General features: G+C 43.6%; 1 protein-coding gene across 1 annotated transcript in view; it reads right to left on the bottom strand.

Moving 5' to 3' along the window:
* Positions 1 to 4,422: 4,422 nt before the first annotated feature.
* LOC124593796 (secretin receptor-like) overlaps positions 4,423 to 23,715 on the bottom strand; it is a 144,623-nt gene continuing 125,330 nt past the window's right edge. The window contains exons 10-12 of the mRNA XM_047132144.1: positions 22,740 to 22,831; positions 12,445 to 12,583; positions 4,423 to 4,593 (exon numbers count right to left, since the gene is read on the bottom strand). Coding sequence (XP_046988100.1) covers positions 4,423 to 4,593; positions 12,445 to 12,583; positions 22,740 to 22,831 — 402 coding nt within the window. The remainder of the gene's footprint in view (positions 4,594 to 12,444; positions 12,584 to 22,739; positions 22,832 to 23,715) is intronic.

The following is a 23,715-nucleotide window of genomic DNA, read 5'->3' as shown; positions in this document are numbered from 1 at the left end:
CGGTAAAGGCATTAATCCGATTTCGCAGAAACTTCTCTCAGTGGAAGAGGGCCCAAAATAAGCGAATACGTGTCCCGGCGTATCCGTAGATACTCGACCGTTTGTGAGAAAATTGCGGTCAAACTTCTCTAGGTAGTTTATGATCCTTTCACCGAAGAAGTAATTTAAGAGAAGCGATGGCGCAGAGGTTAGCGTCAGGGCTTCACGATTTTTTGCCCCATCTTCGAAACCCGCTTTTTTTTAAATTTCTCTTCTTTTTATTATCTACCCACGCCCATAGGAGATTACTGCACGAATGTTTCCGAATGTGTACTGAAATAATGTCGTCCTTATTCGTGTGCTAATTTTATAGAGAATGAATTAAGAAGAAGAAAATACAGTAAATGAATGAAAAAATTAATTAAAATTATCTTCGGTGAAACTATTGATAGATAATCAATTGCAAGTTCCAGTTTTCGGAAAATCCGTTATGCGTAGTTTGTTCCGAAATTATTGCCAACGCGTGAAACCTACAGCAATATAAACAACGTTTCTCTACCGAGTGGGCTCCATACGAAGAAACGTGGGAGTGACAAACCTGTCTTCGAGCGATGCTCTTATTGTTCGGGATTTCTATGTTTCTGCGATCGATAACATCCACGGAAATGTACCAAATCTCCATCAAGAATGGACATGAGAATAAAATATAAGAATTAAGAACTGATACGAGTATGAAAAAGAGGAATATGAGAATTTAGAAAGATTATGGCACCTAAAAACACCGTAAAGTACGACACTTATTGTGAAACCGAGCTGTAACATATTAGTTATTATAACGCCATTGTTGTGTTACCTAACCTGATAAGAAACATAGTTTAGAAACATTCTACGGAAATTGATAGATAAATGGAAAAAATAAGTAAAATAAAGTAACTAAAATGAGTAATCGGGCACCGCTGAACTTAGAAACGCTCGAGTATCTTCGAATAAGCGGAGACACGTGTTCACGTATTTCGACCCCTCTTCCACTGTTCGTAATTTGTGGATAATCAGGTTATGGCTCTTGCTGTGTTCTTCTCCCAAAGGGAATTCCAAGGTTAACGTTAACATCTGAGGCACGGATCGATATCAACAGTGTCACATACACTCATGCCATGAGACACTAAGGAAGTATTTTGAATTTAAACGAGAACAGTGGCTTAAAGTCTTGTGATTAAGAACTGTATTCCAACAGTTCAAACAAATTTCGGGTTTGCAGCCGGGCGTCGTTCAATACTTCTCACGTTATTTCTACTAGGCACCTGCCAGGCATCTTCGTGTGAGACGTCGCAGACTGGCTACAACGTCCTCCGTTCCGCAACATGTAGCGCGCTGTAACTACTATGCGCACTCCATCCTCACCCAACGCATCCACCAGCATCTCCACCAGCACCGCCTCCTTCCCGCTCCCTGTCCTTCTCTGCCGATGACCTTCTCCTTCAACTCACTCACCTCCTCTCCGAACAGCTCAACTCCCGTCGCTCCGCCATCTTCCTTTCCCTTGACCTTGAACGAGCCTATGATCGTGTTTGGCACTCCGATCTCCTCTTCAAGCTCCAAACCTTCGCCCTTCCTATTAGCTACGTCCGTCTGATCACCTCCTTTCATCCCCACCATCCTTCCTATGTCACCATCCACAACACGGATTCCGACACCTTCTACCCCTTCGCTGGTGTGCCCCAAGGTTCCGTCCTTTCCCCCCTTCTCTACCTTCTTCACATCCCTTACACCTTCTCCAGTACGCCAATGACACCGCCTTCCTTGCCCTCGCCACCACCCTGAAACGCTCCCAACACCTTCTCCAGTCCCATGTTGATCGGTTCAGCACTTGGTTCAGCCAGTGACTACTCAAGGTCAATCCTTCCAAGACCCAGGCGATTATTGTAGGCAAAACCACCCCTTCCTTACGTCTCCTCCATTTCTATCTATCTACGGCAGCCCAATCAACCTCACCCCGACCCTCAAGTACCTTGGTGTCACCCTTCACCATCGTCTCTCCTGGACGCCCCATCTCCAGACGATTCAAGCCAAGGCACGCTCCTGACTCTGCCTCCTCAAGCTCCTTTCTGGCTGCACATGGGGTCTGGACCTCCCCACCGTCCTCCACACCTAAAATCCTCATCTGCCCTATCCTCTGCTATGCCCATCCTGCCTGGATTGCCACCCTTCCTACGTTCTACAAATCCCTTCAAATCCTGGAACGCCATGTGCTCCGCCTCGCCTATCGCAACCGCCTTCCCTCCCCTACGTGGATCCTCTATGATTTAATTCCGTTCCCACACCTCCTACTTTTCCTCAAACGGATACCAATCCTTTACACCTTCTGCAAACTTGATCCTCCTCACCCATTTGTCTCTCCCATCATTTCCCTCCCCATCTGCTGCCATACCTGTACTCCCCACCTGCTGTCCATCTCTCCACACTCAATACCCTTGCCCAAGGTGGCTTCCGCCAACTGCACCTCCCTGATGATGCCCTCATCCCCTCCATCTACCCCTCCTACCAAATTTGATCCTCCCCTTCCTCCTCCCCCTGTGATTTTCCCTCCAGGGCACCCTCTTTACCTTCTCTCCCTCCACTCTTCCTCTCACCCTCCCCTCCCCCTGGGCTTCCACAACCCCACTCCCCTCCCCCTCCCTTCTCCTCTCCCACTGTCCTCTCCTCTCCTCTCCCTCCTACCTGCACCTCTTCCCTTTGGCAGGTCCCCAGCTTTGTGTGTGAACAGTGCATCTTGGTGTACTGGAGGTCGTCGCCAGTACTCGTGTGTGTCTTCGTGTCAGTGCTTCAGTGTCTCTCCATTTGTGCTCCTCTGTTCACGTGTGTAAACTCGTTCTTCCCCACTGTGTTTAGTGATGAACGTTTTTTATTCAAACAGTGCGCCTGTGAACCGTTTCATTTATTTTACTTTCTCTGTCTCCCGTTTTTGTCCACCATATTTGTTTGTTTTTCTGTCTTTCTGTTTCCTCTATATGTTCACTGTGGCCGAAAAGCGGCATACATAGGTCTCTGGCGGCCTACCTTTGTTGTAAAGGTATTAAAATAACAATAAAGAAAAAAGTTCCGTGCATGCGTCGAAAACTTGATAGATGAACCACACTGACCACCGGCAGCGCCCTCCCTTGTTGAATAGCGCAACTCAGTCGCCCTCTGCGAGGCTGTTTGCCGCGGCCGTCGGCGCACTCTGTCGTCTTCGATTTGAGCAAATTGTGGAGATGATAGGATTTCATGCACTGTCCAGCCGGTAGCCGCTGTCACGGTTCAACAGTCGTATTTCTACGGATTCTTTAATAATGGAGTCGCAGAAAGATGTTGCTGTGGACAAAATTATTGTTTTCTCATACTCCATTGAATGTCCAGTAGAAATGCAATGTTCAGCAATAGCGGACTTGCTTGGCTTCAAAAGGCGGGTGTAACTTTGATGTTCAGTGCAGCATTCTTTCACGGTGCGTGTGGTTTGATCTATATAAGCCATACCACATTGGCACGGTATCTTGTAAACTCCGGGCTTTCGTAGTAACAGATCATCCTTTACTGACCCCAGAAGGTCCTCAATCTTCGATGGTGGGCGGAAAACCACTTTCACCTGAAATTTGCGGAGGATTCTTGCTATTTTAAGCGAAGTGTTGCCAACGAAAGGAAAAAAGCTAAAGATTGTTCCGGCATGTTCTCCTCTTTATCCACTTCCTGCTTCTTAGTTTTAACTGTCAGTGCACTGTTAATCTGCTGGCTAGAATACCCATTTTCGCTGAATACTGTCTTTGGATGGGCGAGTTCTTGAGGTAAGCTATCTAGATCTGAGACAGTATGAGCTCTATGAACAAGTGTCTTAAGCACACTCATCGTTTGCGACGGATGATGGCAACTAGATGCTTGCAGGTACAAATCAGTATGACTGAATGCCCTAGAGAACCATCGTTCTTCCTTCGAACCAGGACATCCAAGAAAGATAAACGCTGCTTAGCTTAGGCACGCTCTCTCCTCAACTTATTTTATGTTTAATCATGAATATTTTGAAAAGGCTGACGGTGTCACCACGGGTAGCCCCTGTCTCCCTTGGTGGCCAACCTTTTTATGGAGGAGTTTGAGGAAAGAACATTTCAATCAGCTGCTTTGAAACCAACAGATTTTTGGAGGTATGTGGATGATACTTTCGTAGTGTGGCCTCATGGAGAAGACAAATTAATGGAGTTTCTACATCACCTCGACTCCATTCACAGCAACATCCGGTTGCTATGAGAAAGTCAGTTCTCCAGGAAAATTTTAAAATGTATTCCACCATTTTCCCTCCCCTTGTCGTCGATGAAAATTCCTTCGACTGCCAAGATTCGGACCGGCTATCTTCCAGAGCAGCACCACTATACAGGAAACTCCTCTACGGGGAATCAGTACAAACAGATCTGTCAATCAAGCCAGAGAGCGGCTTTGGAATTGCGTTACCTTGAAGGGCTCGTGGGCGGCTGCTGCAGCCAGCTGGGCCCGCGTGAAGCGCTGCTGTCGCCACGACATCCAGCTGCGGGAAACCTCAGCGCGAACCTCGCCGTTCAGCAGGCAGTACAGGACAGCTACCAGCAGGCCCTGCAACACACACAGGCGTATCTGTCGCAGTTACACTCACTTAGGCACTCCTACTGACAGCGTAGCCATTTCCGGAACAACTCTATGTTGATATCGATTTAGTGAGGAAGTAATAGAGTAGACACGCAGGAAGGTTGCGGGACATACGCGTCTGTATAGTCATCGTTATGTAACGCTCTGCTGCAGACAGCAAAAACCACTGTGGGACAACTCTCAGCGGACGCCGTATCTTCCAGAATGTACTACGCAAGGATTAAGTTATACGAGTCATGGCTTGGAATGCCAGAATTTGAACGTGGTACGGACGTTACAAAATATGGAAAGGGAAATAGTGAGGCTCAAGCTAGATATAGTGGGTGTCAGTGAAGTGAAATGGAAAGAAGACAAGGATTTCTCCTAATATGAGAACAGGATAATATCAACAGCAGCAGAAAATCGTATAATGGGATTAGGATTCGATATAAGTAAGAAGGTATGACAGAGAGAGGGTTGTTCTCATCAGAATAGACTGCAATCGAACACCGACAACAAGAGTTCAGGTACACACGCCAACGTCGCAAGCTGAAGATGAAAAGATAGAGAAAACATATTGAACAGATAATTCAGTGCGAAAAGGGATATGAAAACCTAACGGTCATGGGGGACTGGTATACAGTTGTAGGGGAAGGAGTAGAGGAAAGGGTTACGGGAGAATATGGACTTGGTACTAGGAGTGAGAGAAGACCCACTGAGTTCTGAAAAATGTTTCAGCTAGTAATAGCGAATACTCTGTTCAAGACTGACAAGAGGGGAAGGTATACATGGACAAGGCCGGGAGACACGGAAGGTTTCAGTTAGATTACATCACGGTCATGCAGAGATTCCGAAATCAGATACTGGATTTTAAGGCGTACCATGGTGCAGATATAGACTCACATCAGTATTTAGTTGTGATGAACAGTGGGCCGAAGAGACATGTTTGGAAGAATCAGTGCCGAAAGAAGTGGAACATGGAAGTACTAAACATTAAAGAGATACGACTGAAGTTCTCAGAGGGTATCGATAATGCGACAAGGAATTGCTGAGTAGGCAGTTTAGGTGCCAATGAAAGAACATCACTAAAAAGGGCAATCACAGAAGTTGGAGCTGGCCGGGGTGGCCGAGCGGTTCTAGGCGCTACAGTCTGGAAATAAATCAAAGAAGCAATGACGAAAATAAAAGAAAGGCTCAAGAATGGAATTAAAATTCAAAGTGAAAGTATATCAGTAAGATTCGCTGATGAGATTGCTACCCTCAGTGAAAGTAAAGAAGAATTTCAGCATCTACTGAATGGAGCGAACTGTCTAATGAGCAAAGATTATGGATTGAGAACAAATTGAATAAGGACGAAAGAATGAGAAGCAGCAGAAATAAGAACAGCGATAAAATTAACATCATAATTGGTGATCTCGAAGTAGATGATGTTAAAGAATTTTGCTACGTAGTCTGCAATATTACCAGTGACGGACAGAGCAAGTAGGATATAAGAAGCAGAGACGCACTGACAAAAGTGGCATTCCTGCCCAAGAGAAATCTACTAGTCCTAACAACTTAATTTGAGGAAGAAACTTCTGAGACTATGTTTGGAGCACAGAATTGTATTGCTGTGAGTCATGAACTGTGCAAAAACGTGAAAAAAAAGAGAACCGAAGAACTTGAGATGTGGGGCAACAGATGAATGCTGAAAATTTTGTTGACTTATACGGCAAGGTATGAGGAGATTTTCTGCAGAAACAGTAAGAATAGGAATATCTGAAAAACACTGACGAGAAGAAGAAATAGGACGATAGGACATCTGTTAGAACGTCAGGGAATAACTTTCATTCTACCGGATGGGGCTGAAAAGGGTTAACACTGTAGAGAATGACAGAGATTAGATACCTCCAGCAGATAATTGAGGACGTAGGTTGTAAGTGCTATTCTGAGATGAAGAGGTTGGCACAGGAGAAGACAGACCGCATCAAACCAGTTAGAAGACACGACTCAAAGACAAAAGAAGTCAGTTTTTTTCCTAGTGCGAGTTGGATACACCTCTCAAACTGATAGGTGCGAAATCATCGGTTCTTGAAAACAAAGAACGGCTGTGGTATAAAAGCAGAAATGGGATACTTAGAGTGTCTCGTTTCGGTCATTATTTGTTCCTTTCTATCGTTTATTTCGAATACCTACATCATTTAAATACATAATTCATTGCATATATGCTAATTAACATATCTAATTGTTACTTTGAGGAAAAAGGCATATGGCTTTATTTATGATTATGTAGTGCTTACAAAAATGCAGTTTTGACTGCAAACAAGCATTCGTAACTGCCAATCTTTTATAAAAGATTGTTGATCTAGACTGTGCGATTAAAAAATTACAAATGATGTTTTTCCATACTCTCGTGTTTTACTGTTCACGTAAATGCCCCTAAAACTTGCAACTTTGTTTTAAAATTTTAATCCCCATCGAATCAAACCCAAGCTGACCACTTAGTACGCAAGCCGGGCTACCACAGCGTCATACTGCTGTCGAGAAAATGTTTACCTTATTCTAGAATACTAAATACGCTCAGAATAAGTAGGACACGATTTTCTTGGCAATTTTTGAGAGTTTCAGTTTACCAATAAACATAAAAAATTACAAAAATCCGATTGTGGTAAGGTCTCGTTGTCACAGAAAAACAGATAATGTGGTCACATTCAAAGGTGCAATTTAATTCCACATCTGATAAGTTTGATTCATAAATTAAGAAACTCTCTGGGTTCATCTTCCGTATAGGGTTCCGTATACGATACCTTCTGCCTATTTCACTGCGCCGCCATGTTCATAACGTACGCTTATGAAACACTGGTCAGCTCAAGAAAACCAGCCGTCAGTCGCAATCAGATTTAATTATGGCCAACGCCTTTGTTAACTTTGATTGAGGTTGATGCACCGAAATTTTGCGATGAACAGCGTTAAATGCCGGGTTTACCGCGGTTAACTTATATTCAAGGTTAGTGAACTTAGCCGTAAGCTTAACTCACCTCAGCCAAGAGGTAATACAGCAGGGACACCAGCAGGTCGTGGAAGATACACGCCGTGCAGCACAGTTACCCTCATATGCGCTGCGGCACTCAGAAAGATCTATTGTGCTGCAGCTCTGTGCGAACGTCGCCTCGTTTACTAGTTATCCTTATGTGACGCATTCCCACTGTCAGGATAGACAGCCATGGCACAACTCTGTGCGGACGTTGTTCTTTCAGCGAACAGTAGAGCTGTGATCCCAGCACGTCGCGTAATATGTGCCTTCACGCCTTTCGCAGTTATTCCGCTTGATGCACTGCATCAGTCAAGAAAGATACCAGCTGGTCAACTCTCTGCGAACGTCGAATCGTTCAGGAAGGGCACAGCTGTTACACTTGCTTGCTTCAGTTGTAAACTGTCCCATAGCTATAGTAATAATCGAAAGATGCTCTGCGTACAAGTTTTGAATCTTAGTCAGCCTTCTTTTTTCCTATCGCTCCATGTCAGCTTGTTTTTTTTCTCTCGCTTCGTTATGAAACATATAAAAATAAAACTATTAGTGGGGGAAGACCGTTTCGTCTTTGGAGGTAAATGAGTATACAGGTAGCTGTACGTTTTATGATTGACATTGATATATATTAAAGTTGCATTACACCAATAAATTACTTATTTATAAGTGTCATTATTTCATTGACACGATTCATTTAGAATAAATAAATAATTATTCTCTGTTTCATAGCTGATTTGGCAAGTTTTAGTGTGGTGTAACTGTCATGTATCTATCTGATGATAAAGCCAATTAAGATGTTGAATTCGGATTCCTTGTTTAATTCATTTAATTGTGTTTATGAACTTGCATATTCGTGAGAGTTTCCCAAAGAGTAATGTAATATGAACTTTCAACGTGACCATTTATGCTTCACCTTAATCATTCATCAGTTAGTACAGACAAGTTTTTACACTAAAATAGATAATGCTACTACTCCTCTAAAGTCGACTAAAATATAATTTTGAAAAGACTAAAATATAATAAGCTTAACTTACAGTGCTTATAGAATAATATAGAAAAGAAGGTAAAACAATTAAAACGAATTCATAATACCACCAAATGAGTTTTTATTTATTTGGGGTAGCTGAAAGGACGACTGGCTGGATAGGAGGGAAAAAACGACACAGTAACATTAAATGATCTTTTTTCCGTAAAATAAACAGAAAATCTGATTCCATTGAGTCTGAATCTGAATATCATTTATCGATGCATGCTACAGGTTTTTTGTGTTATTACTGTGAGAAATGGACTTCGTGATGTAAAAACCGTTCTGAAACTGAGAGTCAGTGGCACTGGAAAGATGCGTGTTACAAATTACTGGCAGAGAGCGTGTAGTAATGAAGTGGTTCAGTGTACAGACTGCCATGCAAGACTTAATTAATATGGGGGCTCTTAGTTCGCGAATGGGTGTTGATGAATCGATTAAGTACTTGGAAGCGATACAGTAGGAAAAGGAGTCGACGATCAATGTAAGTTAATTAGGTGACATAGTAATTACACACAAGTGTGACCTGGAGGCATATAGCTAAAGGCTGCAATGCATGGAGAAGTCCGGAAGAGGGTTTCATCTAGTAGTGACATTAAATGGGTAATGTTCACTTACATGTATGTAATAGAGCACAGCCCGTCACATCAGAGAAAGAGAGGAATTTCATTTTGTCCGCAGTGGGTAGCGTATGAAAAAGCTAGACTGTTACATGAATGGAGAACTTAACAATGAACAGGGGTAGAACTGGTTGTCGAAGGACCTTCATTGTGATGTTAACAAGTCAGGAACGTCTAACTGTGGGAGGTCGCAGTTAATCGTCGATAGAAATTTGGGAAGTTAAGTGTAAAGTACACAGAAATATCAAACAGTAGGTGCATATTTTGCTAAAATCTGTAGTATACCTCGCAGTGAAATAATTTCCACATGTTCTTTGTACTATTATCTGAACATACACAGTTTTCAGCAATGACATTCCTAATTTCACAGAAGGCAAATTCCATGGATATTTTAGTGGTAAAAAGAAACTAAATGGCTGGCATTTTAAACAAAAAGACCTACTCTTTAAACTAATTATTGACCTAAATATTCTATGGACATGCTTCTCACTTGGAGAAACTAAACCTGAAATTTGTATTACGAGCCTAAAAATATAAAATAAAGAAACAACAATCGTATGATTTGATACAGAATTAAATAAGGCCACATTTTGTAGGTATACGAAGTACAAATGACTTTATGTCAATAAATGGTTATTACATATGGTATAAACGGCGTTACGTCTAATATTTCTGCTCAGTGTGTTAATATTTCCTCCGTTCAAAATCACATCTTTGTTAAATAAATCATACATGTTTCACACTTTCTAATACGAGTTTCCACGTTTAACTTCGACCTTCGGCTAGAATTAACGATATAAATAACTTTACGTAGAATATTTTGGTAGAAGGTTCCTTACCGATTAAGTTGTTTAGTGTAAGATATATGTTATGTATTACCTTTGTACTACTGGAATATCAATGCAATTTTCGAAGTTCTTTAATGGTCGTAGTAATTCATAATCTATGATAAAATGTATGTTCATATAACAGCGTAAACTATATATAGAAGTGACATTGCTGCAATGGTAATTGCATCACAAATCAGAAGTATGCTATATGTTTTAAGAAAAACCTACGTAAATTCTAACAGCTAGTCTTATATTTTCAAATTATTTACTAAATGTAATCATATGAATGGGTGGTTTTTGTTCTTTGTAGAAATCCAAGAGAACAGACAACACATGAAATCCGTAGCTGTGATACATTATTTGTAAATTGAAGGCGGAAGGCAGAATGGAATGAAAGAGAAGGGATAACTGATGTCAGCTGCATCAGGACATTAAGTGGAATCAGCGTCGACGACCGAAAATGTGTACCAGACCAGGATTCGGACCTGGGATCTGTTGCTTATCAGGCAGGTGTGTTAACCTTTGCGCCATCTGGAACACAGTATTACTGCACCCGCGGGGTCTCGGCAAGCCTCAGGGCCGACCCACATCCCTACTGAGGGTCACCTGGCCGCAGTCCCTGTCCATTCCCTCCGTGTTCGCTCATCTGAGATTCCCGCAGAAGGTCGGATGTACTTCTATGTCAATCAAGTGTACGAATTCGTGATGTCTGTTGTTTCAGAGATGTGTAGTAACCAGAAGACTCAGGTTCGAATTCTGGTGTGGTACACATTTTCGCCCGTCGCCGAGTAATATCCCGATGCAGCTGACTTCAGTAATCCTTTCCCTTTCCTTTCTCCCTCATTCACCTTCAGTTCACTTATAATGTATCACAGCTGCGGATTCCGCGTGTTGCCTGTTCTTTCGCATTCAGATATCGTGCATTCATATAATTGATTGGCCTAGATTGACCTTACGACTTATCTTAGAAGAAAGATTAAGGAAAGGCAAACCTACATTTCTGGCATTTGTGGACTTAGAGAAAGCTTTTGACAATGTTGACTGGAGTGCTCTCTTTCAGATTCTAAAGGTGGCAGGGGTAAAATACAGGGAGCGAAAGGCTATTTACAATTTGTACAGAAACCAGATGGCAGTTATAAGAGTCGAGGGACATGAAAGGGAAGCAGTGGTTGGGAAGGGAGTAAGACAGGGTTGTAGCCTCTCCCCGATGTTGTTCAATCTGTATATTGAGCAAGCAGTAAAGGAAACAAAAGAAAAATTCGGAGTAGGTATTAAAATTCATGGAGAAGAAATAAAAACTTTGAGGTTCGCCGATGACACTGTAATTCTGTCAGAGACAGCAGAGGACTTGGAAGAGCAGTTGAATGGAATGGACAGTGTCTGGAAAGGAGGATATAAGATGACCATCAACAAAAACAAAACAAGGATAATGGAATGTAGTCTAATTAAGTCGGGTGATGCTGAGGGAATTAGATTAGGAAATGAGGCACTTAAAGTAGTAAAGGAGTTTTGCTATTTGGGGAGCAAAATAACTGATGATGGCCGAAGTAGAGAGGATATAAAATGTAGGCTGGCAATGGCAAGGAAAGCGTTTCTGAAGAAGAGAAATTTGTTAACATCCAGTATTGATTTAAGTGTCAGGAAGTCATTTCTGAAAGTATTCGTATGGAGTGTAGCCATGTATGGAAGTGAAACATGGACGATAAATAGTTTGGACAAGAAGAGAATAGAAGCTTTCGAAATGTGGTGCTACAGAAGAATGCTGAAGATTAGATGGGTAGATCACATAACTAATGAGGAAGTATTGAATAGGATTGGGGAGAAGTTTGTGGCACAACCTGACCAGAAGAAGGGATCGGTTGGTAGGACATGTTCTGAGGCATCAAGGGATTTCCAATTTAGTATTGGAGGGCAGCGTGGAGGGTAAAAGTCGTAGAGGGAGACCAAGAGATGAATACACTAAGCAGATTCAGAAGGATGTAGGTTGCAGTAGGTACTGGGAGATGAAAAAGCTTGCACAGGATAGAGTAGCATGGAGAGCTGCACAGGATAGAGTAGCATGGAGAGCTGCATCAAACCAGTCTCAGGGCTGAAGACCACAACAACAACAACAGATGGGCGATGCATCCACCTTCTTCACTGCGGATGCAGTGGTACGACCGACCTCTGTAGGAACCTCAGAGGAGCGAGCATGGAGGAAATGGACAGAAGTGCAGAGACATGGCGTTAGGTGAGAAGGAAAGAAATGCCTTTCATTTGAGCGAAGGACTGTCGGAGAAATCACATGTATGGAGTCCACGGCAACCGCGTGGTGGTAACATGGTCGCACGCTATCAGTCATGGCCCTCTGGACATTACCTGGAAGGAGGCGAAGAGCTGGTCGGCGAAGAGCCACGTTATTTCCACGCGTCGGTCTTCGCTGTACGAAAGGCCCAGCAGCAAGGCGTAGTGCGCCCCGAACAGGGGCACCAGCACCAGCGTCGAGCGCGCCAGACGCCTGAGAAACAGCGAAAACAGCTTTCTGCACATGACACGTGCGATCCTACTTCGTCTGACTGGGTCTCAATATCTCAGTGAATGTAGCTGTAATGTTCATGTGTGTCTAGGGGGCCACAGTAGAAGTTTTCAAACCTCGTAGTCACGAGGAAAGAAGTAAATTCATTAACTCTCGGAACGATGATGCACCTTTACAAGACAATGTCGTAGGGATTGTTTCTGAACCAAACAGTTTGTCGAAGATCACCAGGAAGGGAATAAATTCATTAAATCTCGAAACGGTGATGCACCTTTGCAAGAGAACGTCACAGAAATTGTTTCAGAACCAAACAGTTCCTACATCTACATCGACATTTATACTCTGTAAGCCACCCAACGGTGTGTGGCGGAGGGCACTTTACGTGCCACTGTCATTACCTCCCTTTCCTGTTCCAGTCGCGTATGCTTCGCGGGAAGAACGACTGCCGGAAAGCCTCCATGCGCGCTCGAATCTCTGTAATTTTACATTCGTGATCTCTTGGGAGGTATAAGTAGGGGGAAGCAATATATTCGATACCTCATCTAGAAGTGCACCCTCTCGAAACCTGGACAGCAGTCTACACCGCGATGCAGAGCGCCTCTCTTGCAGAGTCTGCCACTTGAGATTGCTAAACATCTCCGTAACGCTATCACGCTTACCAAATAATCCTGTGACGAAACGCGCCGCTCTTCTTTGGATCTTCTCTATCTCCTCTGTCAACCCGACCTGGTACGGATCCGACACTGATGAGCAATACTCAAGTATAGGTCGAACGAGTGTTTTGTAAGTCACCTCCTTTGTTGATGGACTACATTTTCTAAGGACTCTCTTAATAAACCTCAACCTGGCACCCCCCTTACCAACAATTACTTTTATACGATCATTCCACTTCAAATCGCTCTGTACTCATACTCCCAGATATTTTAACTGCTACCAGTGTTTGTTCCGCTATCACATATAATTATACAACAAAGGATCCTTCTTTCTATGTATTTGCAATACATTACATTTGTCTATGTTAAGGGTCAGTTGCGACTCCCTGCACCAACTGCCTAAACGCTGCAGATATTCCTGCATTTCACTGCAATTTTCTAATGCTGCAACTTCTCTGTATACTACAGCATCATCCGCGAAAAGCCGCATGCAACTTCCGACACTATCTACTAGGTCATTTATATATATTGTGAAAAGCAATGGTCCCATAACACTCCCCTGCGACACGCCAGATGTACTTTATCATCTGTACACGTCTCTCCATTGAGAACAACGTGCTGAGTTCTGTTTGCTAAAAACTCTTCAATCCAGCCACACAGCTGGTCTGATATTCCGTAGGCTCTTACTTTGTTTATCAGGCGACAGTGCGGAACTGTATCGAACGCTTTCCGGGATTCAAGGAAAGTGGCATCTACCTGGGAGCCTGTATCTAATATTTACTGTGTCTGATGAACAAATAAAGCTAGTTGGGTCTCACACGATCGCTGTTTCCAAATCCATGTTGATTGCTACAGAGTAGATTCTGGGTTTCCAGAAATGACATGATACGAGAGCAAAAACCATGTTCTAAAGTTCTACAACAGATCGACGTCAGAGATATAGGCCTATAGTTCTGCGAATCTGCTCGACGGCCCATCTTGAAGTTCATGTAATCAATCGTATTGCTGAAAGACAATAGCAATTTGCCAATCCAACATGTAGTCTGTATTCTCTTCGAAGAAGAACGAACAGAGAATGAAGGAGCTTGTGAATCTACACCACACAGACATATACGGTGAGTGCAAAGACTCGGCTTGCAAAACACTATGTTTAACCATATCCAAGATTCGGCACTTCTATGTATACACCGCACAGTGTTGCGTAAAGTGCACCTCGTCACTACACAGAATATTATTGGTCCACATGTCATCAACTATGATGCGTGCCAGAAACCGAAGAGCAAATTGCGAACGTTGCTGCGAATCATGAGATTTCAGCTGCTGCACCGTCTGGATCTTGTACGGGTACTAGTGTAAAATAAATTGGAAGTTTTCCGTACTGTTGTCCACGGGACGGGCAAGTCTCGTGATACTGCACGACCCCGAGCACTGCCCGGGTTACGTGCTGCAGGCTCAGTTACAGCAGCAGCAATCTCATCAGTAGCTTCACCCGGGATCGGACGCCTTGCCCTTCCAAATGCCACACCACGCACAACCGTGTGTCCGAATTTCTTTATCAACCTCTTTAAACCATTTGATGACTTCCGACCTAGCCTCAGACCTTTCAGTCTGCGATACTGTCCCTATGCAGCGATGTAATTACTGCCGCTCACATAGAACATTTTCTCTAACAGCCCACGATCTCGTTTCTGAACAGCCATACTGTTCACCCACATCATATGACAGAGTGAATGTCAGACAGTTATAGAAACAGTGTACAGCTCCAGGCTTTTACCTGCTGCCCAAACTAGAAAAAAATTGTTTTCCAGCATAAATCTGTTTCACATTGGTTCAAATGGCTCTGAGCACTATGGGACTCAACTGCTGAGGTCATTAGTCCCCTAGAACTTAGAACTACTTAAACCTAACTAACCTAAGGACATCACAAACATCCATGCCCGAGGCAGGATTCGAACCTGCGACCGTACGGGTCTTGCGGTTCCAGACTGCAGCGCCTTTAACCGCACGGCCACTTCGGCCGGCTGTTTCACATTAACGCATTAGCACATCTAACAAGTCTCGCTGTCATACGACAATTACAGCCTACACCGGACGTCTCTGGGTGGATGCATTTTAATTAAAATCACCCGGCATTTAACGCCGGAAGTTTGATGACGCTGTTCGCGAATGATACTTTTGTATTTAGACAAGTCACAAAGCTAGAAAATAGTGGCGAAATGGGACCTGCACAGGGTCAAGACGTAGTACAGGTTTATCTTTTGAACCTCAGTACAAACAAACGTAATGCACTGCGCATTAATGGGAGGACAGATTTATAAAGTGTGATTATACGGTATATGAACACGCACTGGACTAAACAATTCCATTGTATGTCTGGCAGTATGCGTATGGGTCAGTTTATAGTGGAAAGTCCATTTAAAACAACAGGAAAGGCAGGTGTCACACTGAAATTCTTTAGAAAGGTCTTGAGATTAGATTAGATTAGTACTTGTTCCATAGATCATGAATACGACACTTCGTAATGATGTGGAAAGTGTCAGGTTAATAAAAGGTGTCTATCCAAGGTATTACATTACACAAATTATTATACGAGACTTAATATTTTTAATTTTGTGGAGGTTGGGGAAATTACCCACTTACTGTATTCAAAAATTCATCTAATGAGTAGAAGGAGTTGCCATTAATAAATTCTTTTAATTTCCTTTTAAATGCTATATGGCTGTCTGTCAGACTTTTGATGCTATTAGGCAAGTGACCAAACACTTTTGTGGCAGCATAATTTTCCCCCTTCGGAGCCCAAGTTAGATTTAACGTTGAGCAGTGAAGATCATCCTTTCTCCTAGTGTTCTAGCCATGTACACTGCTATTACTTTTGAATTCGTTCGGATTGTTAATAACAAATTTCATAAGTTAATATATATTGTGAGGCTACAGTGAAGATCTCTAGTTCTTTATGTGTCTGCAGGATGATCTTGGATGAGCTCTAGCAATTATTCTGATTACACGCTTTTGTGCAATGAGCAGTCTTTTACTCAATGATGCGTTACCCCAGAATATGATGCCATACGAAAGCAGAGAATAACAATAGGCGTGGTAAGCTAATTTAGTGAGATTTGTTGTTATTGTGGTCTTCAGTCTTGAGACTGGTTTGATGCAGCTCTCCATGCTACTCTATCCTGTGCAAGCTTCTTCATCTCCCAACACGTACTGCAGCCTACATCCTTCTGAATCTGTTTAGTGTATTCATCTCTTGGTCTCCCTCTACTATTTTTACCCTCCACGCTGCCCTCCAATACTAAACTGATGATCCCTTGGTGCCTCAGAACATGTCCTACCAACCGATCCCTTCTTCTTGTCAAGTTGCGCCACAAACTCCTCTTCTCCAAAATCCAATACTTCCTCATTAGTTACGTGATCTACCCATCTAATCTTCAGCATTCCTCTGTAGCACCACATTTCTAAAGCTTCTATTCTCTTCTTGTCCAAACTATTTATCGTCCATGTTTCACTTCCATACATGGCTACAATCCATACAAATACTTTCAGAAACGACTTCCTGACCCTGAAATCTATATTCGATGTTAACAAATTTTTCTTCTTCAGAAATGCTTTCCTTGCCATTGCCAGTCTACATTTTATATCCCCTCTACTTTGACCATCATCAGTTATTTTGCTCCCCAAATAGCAAAACTCCTTTACTACTTTAAGTGTCTCATTTCCTAATCTAATTCCCTCAGCATCACCCGACTTAATTCGACTACATTCCATTATCATAGATTTGCTTCTGTTGATGTTCATCTTATACCCTCCTTTCAAGACACTGTCCATTCCGTTCAACTGCTCTTCCAAGCCCTTTGCTGTCTCTGACAGAATTACAATGTCATCGGCGAACTTCAAAGTTTTTATTTCTTCTCCATGGATTTTAATACCTACTCCGAATTTTTCTTTTGTTTCCTTTACTGCTTGCTCAATATACAGATTGAATAACATCGGGGAGAGGCTACAACCCTATCTCACTTCCTTCCCAACCGCTGCTTCTCTTTCATGTCCTTCGACTCTTATAACTGCCATCTGGTTTTTGTACAAGTTGTAAATAGCCTTTCGCTCCCTGTATTTTACCCCTGCCACCTTTAGAATTTGAAAGAGAGTATTCCAGTCAACATTGTCAAAAGCTTTCTCCAAGTCTACAAATGCTAGAAACGTAGGTTTGCCTTTCCTTAATCTTTCTTCTAAGATAAGTCGTAGGGTCAGTATTGCCTCACGTGTTCCCATATTTCTACGGAATCCAAACTGATCTTCCCCGAGGTCGGCTTCTACCAGTTTTTCCATTCGTCTGTACAGAATTCGCGTTAGTATTTTGCAGCCATGACTTATTAAACTGATAGTTCGGTAATTTTCACATCTGTCAACGCCTGCTTTCTTTGGGATTGGAATTATTATATTCTTCTTGAAGTCTGAGGGTATTTCGCCTGTCTCATACATTTTGCTCACCAGATGGTAGAGTTTTGTCAGGACTGGCTCTCCCAAGGCTGTCAGTAGTTCTAATGGAATGTTGTCTACTCACGGGGCCTTGTTTCGACTTAGGTCTTTCGGTGCTCTATCAAATTCTTCACGCATTATCATATCTCCCATTTCATCTTCATCTACATCCTCTTCCATTTACATAATATTGTCCTCAAGAACATCGCCCTTGTACAGTTCCTGTATATACTCCTTCCACCTTTGTGCTTTCCCTTCATTGCTTAGAACTGGGTTTCCATCTGAGCCCTTATATTCGTACAAGTAGTTCTCTTTCCTCCAAAGGTTTCTTTAATTTTCCTGTAGGCAGTATCTATCTTACTCGTAGTGAGATAAGACTCTACATCCTTACATTTGTCCTCTAGCCATCCCTGCTTAGCCATTTTGCAATTCCTGTCGATCTCATTTTTGAGACGTTTGTATTCTTTTTTGCCTGCTTCATTTACTGCATTTTTATATTTTCTCCTTTCATCAATTAAATTCAGTATTTCTTCTGTCACCCAAGGATTTCTACTAGCCCTCGTCTTTTTACCTACTTGATCCTCTGCTGCCTTCACCACTTCATCCCTCAAAGCTACCCATTCTTCTTCTACTGTATTTCTTTCCCCCATTCCTGTCAATTGTCCCTTTATGCCCTTTCTGAAACTCTCTACAACCTCTGGTTCTTTCAGTTTATCCAGGTCCCATCTCCTCAAATTCCCACCTTTTTGCAGTTTCTTCAGTTTTAATCTATATATTATATACTATATTATATAATTATACTGAGATGTATATCGCCAAAATTTGCAATGACTCTAATAGCATAAGTAGCTGAACTCAAACGTTTCAGCAGATCCTCAGTGTGTTTTTTCCAGTTCAACCCCTCATCAATGCATACACCCAGAAATTTGAATATTCTACCTTAGCTACCGATTTCTGATCGAAGTCTATATTTATTAATGGTGTCATTCCATTTACTGTGTGGAACTGTATATACTGTGTTTTGTCAAAGTTGAATGAGAGCCAATTTGCAGAGAACCATTTATGATTTTCTGAGAAACATCATTTACGATTTCACCAGTTAATTCTTGTCTGTTGGGTGTGATAGCTATACTTGTATCATCGGCAAAAATTACCAGCTTTGCACCTTCGTGAATATAGAATGGCAAGTCATTAATATATATTAAGAACAGCAGAGGACTCAAGACCGAACGTTGCAGGACCCCATTCTTGATTGTTCCCCAGTTTGAGAAACCACCAGTTTTTCGCATATAATGTGAACTGTTTATTTCAACTTTCTGCACTCTTCCAGTTAGATATGATTTAAACCATTTGAGCACTGTCCCATTCATACCACAGTACTTGAGCTTATCTAGAAGTATTCCATGATTTACACAATGAAAAGCCTTTGATGGATCACAAAAAGTCCTAACGGGTGACTTCCGGTTTATCAGAGCATTTAATATTTCATTAGTGAAAGTATATATAGCATTTTCCGTTGAAAAACCCTTCTCTAAACCAAAGTGACATTTTGTTAAAACTTTATTTTACAAAGGTGTGAAGCTACTCTACAATACATTACTTTTTCAAGGGTTTTGTATAAGGCAGTCAGAAGAGAGATAGGGCGGTAGTTGTTGACATCAGATGTATCCCCTGCTTTAAGGAGTGGTTCAACAATGGCATACTTCAGTCTATGTGGGAAAATACTCTGCTTCAGAGAGCTATCACGTACGTGGCTAAGAATCCCACTTATTTCTTGAGAACAAGCTTTTATTATCCTGCTGGAAATGCCATAAATTCCATGTGAGAGTTTATTCTTGAGAGAGTTTATTATCTTCCTAATTTCAGATAGAAAGGTGGGTGGAATTTCAATTGTATCAAATGGTGTGGGTAAGGCCTCTTCCATTAACTGCCGTGCTTCTTCTGATGAACATTTAGATGCTATGGAAGTGTTGTCCATGTATTTACATAGTTTACATAATTATCATTCGGCCGACACTTCAGTATTACTCGTCTGAGGCAATTACCAGATAGGATTGATAGAGGTAATGCAGAAGGTCCAAAGAAGAACAGGGCGTTTCGTCACAAGCTGATTTAACGATCATATAAGAGTCACAGAGACAGTGGCGAAATACACGAGAGAAGCGTTGTGAGTCACGGTGCGGTTCAGTAATAAATTTTCGAGGGTGTACGCTCCTAGAAGATTCAACCGATATTGTAGTGTCGTAAGCACAGCAGGCACAACCAGATGTCACCACAGGAGCCGATAGGTCGACAACCCACTCCAGAGACAGCGTATGGCTCAGCTATTGCCGCATCAAGAAGTTCCAGCGGTGGCGCCGCCAGTGGATATGCGCCGGCGCCACAGCAGAGCGGGGAGTTCCAGGTCAGCTCGACTACCGAGAAGACAGCCTTCTACACTCCTGGAAATTGAAAAAAGAACACATTGATACCGGTGTGTCAGACCCACCATACTTGCTCCGGACACTGCGAGAGGGCTGTACAAACAATGATCACACGCACGGCACAGCGGACACACCAGGAACCGCGGTGTTGCCCGTCGAATGGCGCTAGCTGCGCAGCATTTGTGCACCGCCGCCGTCAGTGTCAGCCAGTTTGCCGTGGCATACGGAGCTCCATCGCAGTCTTTAACACTGGTAGCATGCCGCGACAGCGTGGACGTGAACCGTATGTGCAGCTGACGGACTTTGAGCGAGGGCGTATAGTGGGCATGCGGGAGGCCGGGTGGACGTACCGCCGAATTGCTCAACACGTGGGGCGTGAGGTCTCCACAGTACATCGATGTTGTCGCCAGTGGTCGGCGGAAGGTGCACGTGCCCGTCGACCTGGGACCGGACCGCAGCGACGCACGGATGCACGCCAAGACCGTAGGATCCTACGCAGTGCCGTAGGGGACCGCACCGCCACTTCCCAGCAAATTAGGGACACTGTTGCTCCTGGGGTATCGGCGAGGACCATTCGCAACCGTCTCCATGAAGCTGGGCTACGGTCCCGCACACCGTTACGCCGTCTTCCGCTCACGCCCCAACATCGTGCAGCCCGCCTCCAGTGGTGTCGCGACAGGCGTGAATGGAGGGACGAATGGAGACGTGTCGTCTTCAGCGATGAGAGTCGCTTCTGCCTTGGTGCCAATGATGGTCGTATGCGTGTTTGGCGCCGTGCAGGTGAGCGCCACAATCAGGACTGCATACGACCGAGGCACACAGGGCCAACATCCGGCATCATGGTGTGGGGAGCGATCTCCTACACTGGCCGTACACCACTGGTGATCGTCGAGGGGACACTGAATAGTGCACGGTACATCCAAACCGTCATCGAACCCATCGTTCTAACATTCCTAACCCGGCAAGGGAACTTGCTGTTCCAACAGGACAATGCACGTCCGCATGTATCCCGTGCCACCCAACGTGCTCTAGAAGGTGTAAGTCAACTAACCTGGCCAGCAAGATCTCCGGATCTGTCCCCCATTGAGCATGTTTGGGACTGGATGAAGCGTCGTCTCACGCGGTCTGCACGTCCAGCACGAACGCTGGTCCAACTGAGGCGCCAGGTGGAAATGGCATGGCAAGCCGTTCCACAGGACTACATCCAGCATCTCTACGATCGTTTCCATGGGAGAATAGCAGCCTGCATTGCTGCGAAAGGTGGATATACACTGTACTAGTGCCGACATTGTGCATGCTCTGTTGCCTGTGTCTATGTGCCTGTGGTTCTGTCAGTGTGATCATGTGATGTATCTGACCCCAGGAATGTGTCAATAAAGTTTCCCCTTCTTGGGACAATGAATTCACGGTGTTCTTATTTCAATTTCCAGGAGTGTACTTGAGTACTTCGCAACCCATTGCCTGCTTCTAGCGAGTCCACACCAGCCCGTCTTCAGTCAACATCCTAGTGGGACAAGAACTGTTTACTATCCTGCTGTAAATAATGAGCCAGACAATAAGGGATTTTACTTTATTATATGAGCCTCCAAACGGTAGCTTCGTTTTTCCATTACGGCCAAGCCACGGCCGGCAGTGTTAGCTGCCTGTAAATTCTTTCCTCCCACGGTCTAGTAACAGGAAGTCAGCACCGAGGAAGGGCACCTTGACCACGCGCCTCCCTCATGTGCTTACGAGGTAACGCCGCCCCAGGCGTCGCTTAGCAGGCGGCGCTCTGGAAAATTCCATTCCGCCCGCACGGTTTATTCAGTCCTGACCAATCAGGGCGGAGGAAGCCGCGTGGTGCGTCGAATATACGCGGCCGCCCGTCGCCAAGCCCGCTCTCTTGTATTCCTGCTCACCTGCGAGTCGGATGCGCGCCCTGTAGCATTGAACAAGTCCCGCTTCTCCCGGTGCTGCGGCACTGTGGACTTCGTTTTGGCAGACAACAACTTTCGGTAGCTTCGCCAACTATATCTCGCCAAACTCTACGGTCTGGCTCACCATCACCTCCCTAGGCCTATGTAACCCCTTTCAACATGCTTTCGACAATAGACGGCCTTTATCTAAAAATTACCCTTTTCATTCCATGACGCCCACCGCCTGCCCATACGCCCATCCTGTACACCGCCTTACCTTCTGGAATGAAAATTGATCTTCAGGATCTGCTGCCAGAGCCGATTTGTATGAAGTTGAGTATTCGTCAATGAATGTGTCCGTTCTTGTTACTTATCATCATCAGTGTTTCAGTGTTCTACTCCTTGTAAGCTCACAGTGTTTTCCTCAGTACCCTATGAACAGTCGAAGGCAGGGACGGGTAAAATCTTTTTTGTGGTTGTATCAAATGTACGATACAACAGATGTATTGCTTAATCCTATGTACAAGTATATCCCACGGACAAGCAATTAACGTGAAATTAGACACATTCGAGCTCATATGGAGACTTAGCAATAATCATTCTCCCAGCGGAACATTTACGACAGTAACCTCTTTAGATGCAGATAGTAAAAGATAGTAGAATCGGAACAAGACTGCAGTCTACTCACATGTAACGCGCCCTCCGGCGCTGCAGCGTGGCCGAAGCGCGCACTTTGACCAGCAGCATGCGCACCAGGTTGAGGAACAGCGCGAAGCTCACCTGCAACCGTTAGCACTGAGTAACCCACCCGTAGACTCTCACAGACAGCTACCACAGTAACCACGAAAACATTGTATTTTTACCCAGTGTAAATGGCAACTAATCGTTTGACATAGTAATACAGCTAAACTGTTCTTCAGTGCATCTCAGTACTAGAGGTAGTGTTCTAGAAACATACCCAAACAATTTTGACCCACTTTTAAATTATGAATGGTCAGCCAAGTTACGGAAATGAGGCACGAAACTTTGTAGACAACCCCTGCAGTAATTTGAAAGGTGCTACAAGCATAATCAAAGAGAATCATGAACCTAAGCAAAGTTCAGTCATTTCTAACAATTTGAGTAGTCATTTTTCACTGTTTTGTATGATGTAGCCGCGAAGCGTTAGCCGAGCGGTCTAGGGGCGCTGCAGTCATGGACTGTGCGGCTGGTCCCGGCGGAGGTTCGCGTCCTCCCTCGGGCATGGGTGTGTGTGTGTTTGTCCTTAGGATAATTTAGGTTAAGTAGTGTGTAAGCTTAGGGACTGATGACCTTAGCAGTTAAGTCCCATAAGATTTCTCACATACATTTTTATGATTTACACATCTCTCTAGATAACTATTTAGTGTTAATCTATCGTCGAAGGGGCAGCGACTAGTAATAGTTTGCTTCGGGTAGAGAGTAGAGGTGAGTGTGGATCCTTGGGACACTTCTCACACTTGTGTATGTAGCCAGCCCTGCAATCGAAGTTTATTTTCTTTGTCATCCCATTTTGAAGTGATACATTCACTTTTGTGTATTGCACACTTATTTCTGAAATTACAAGAATTACTTCAGAAAAGTTAAGTTTTTTTTCCAAATGTGAAAACTGTTTCAATGTACTCCAAGGTCAGATATTTAGCAGC

This window comes from Schistocerca americana, chromosome 2 (assembly GCF_021461395.2).
Source record: "Schistocerca americana isolate TAMUIC-IGC-003095 chromosome 2, iqSchAmer2.1, whole genome shotgun sequence".
Classification (NCBI taxonomy): Eukaryota; Metazoa; Arthropoda; class Insecta; order Orthoptera; family Acrididae; genus Schistocerca; species Schistocerca americana.
The sequence above is the reverse complement of the archived record's forward strand: the minus strand, read 5'-3'. Positions and strand labels throughout refer to the sequence as shown.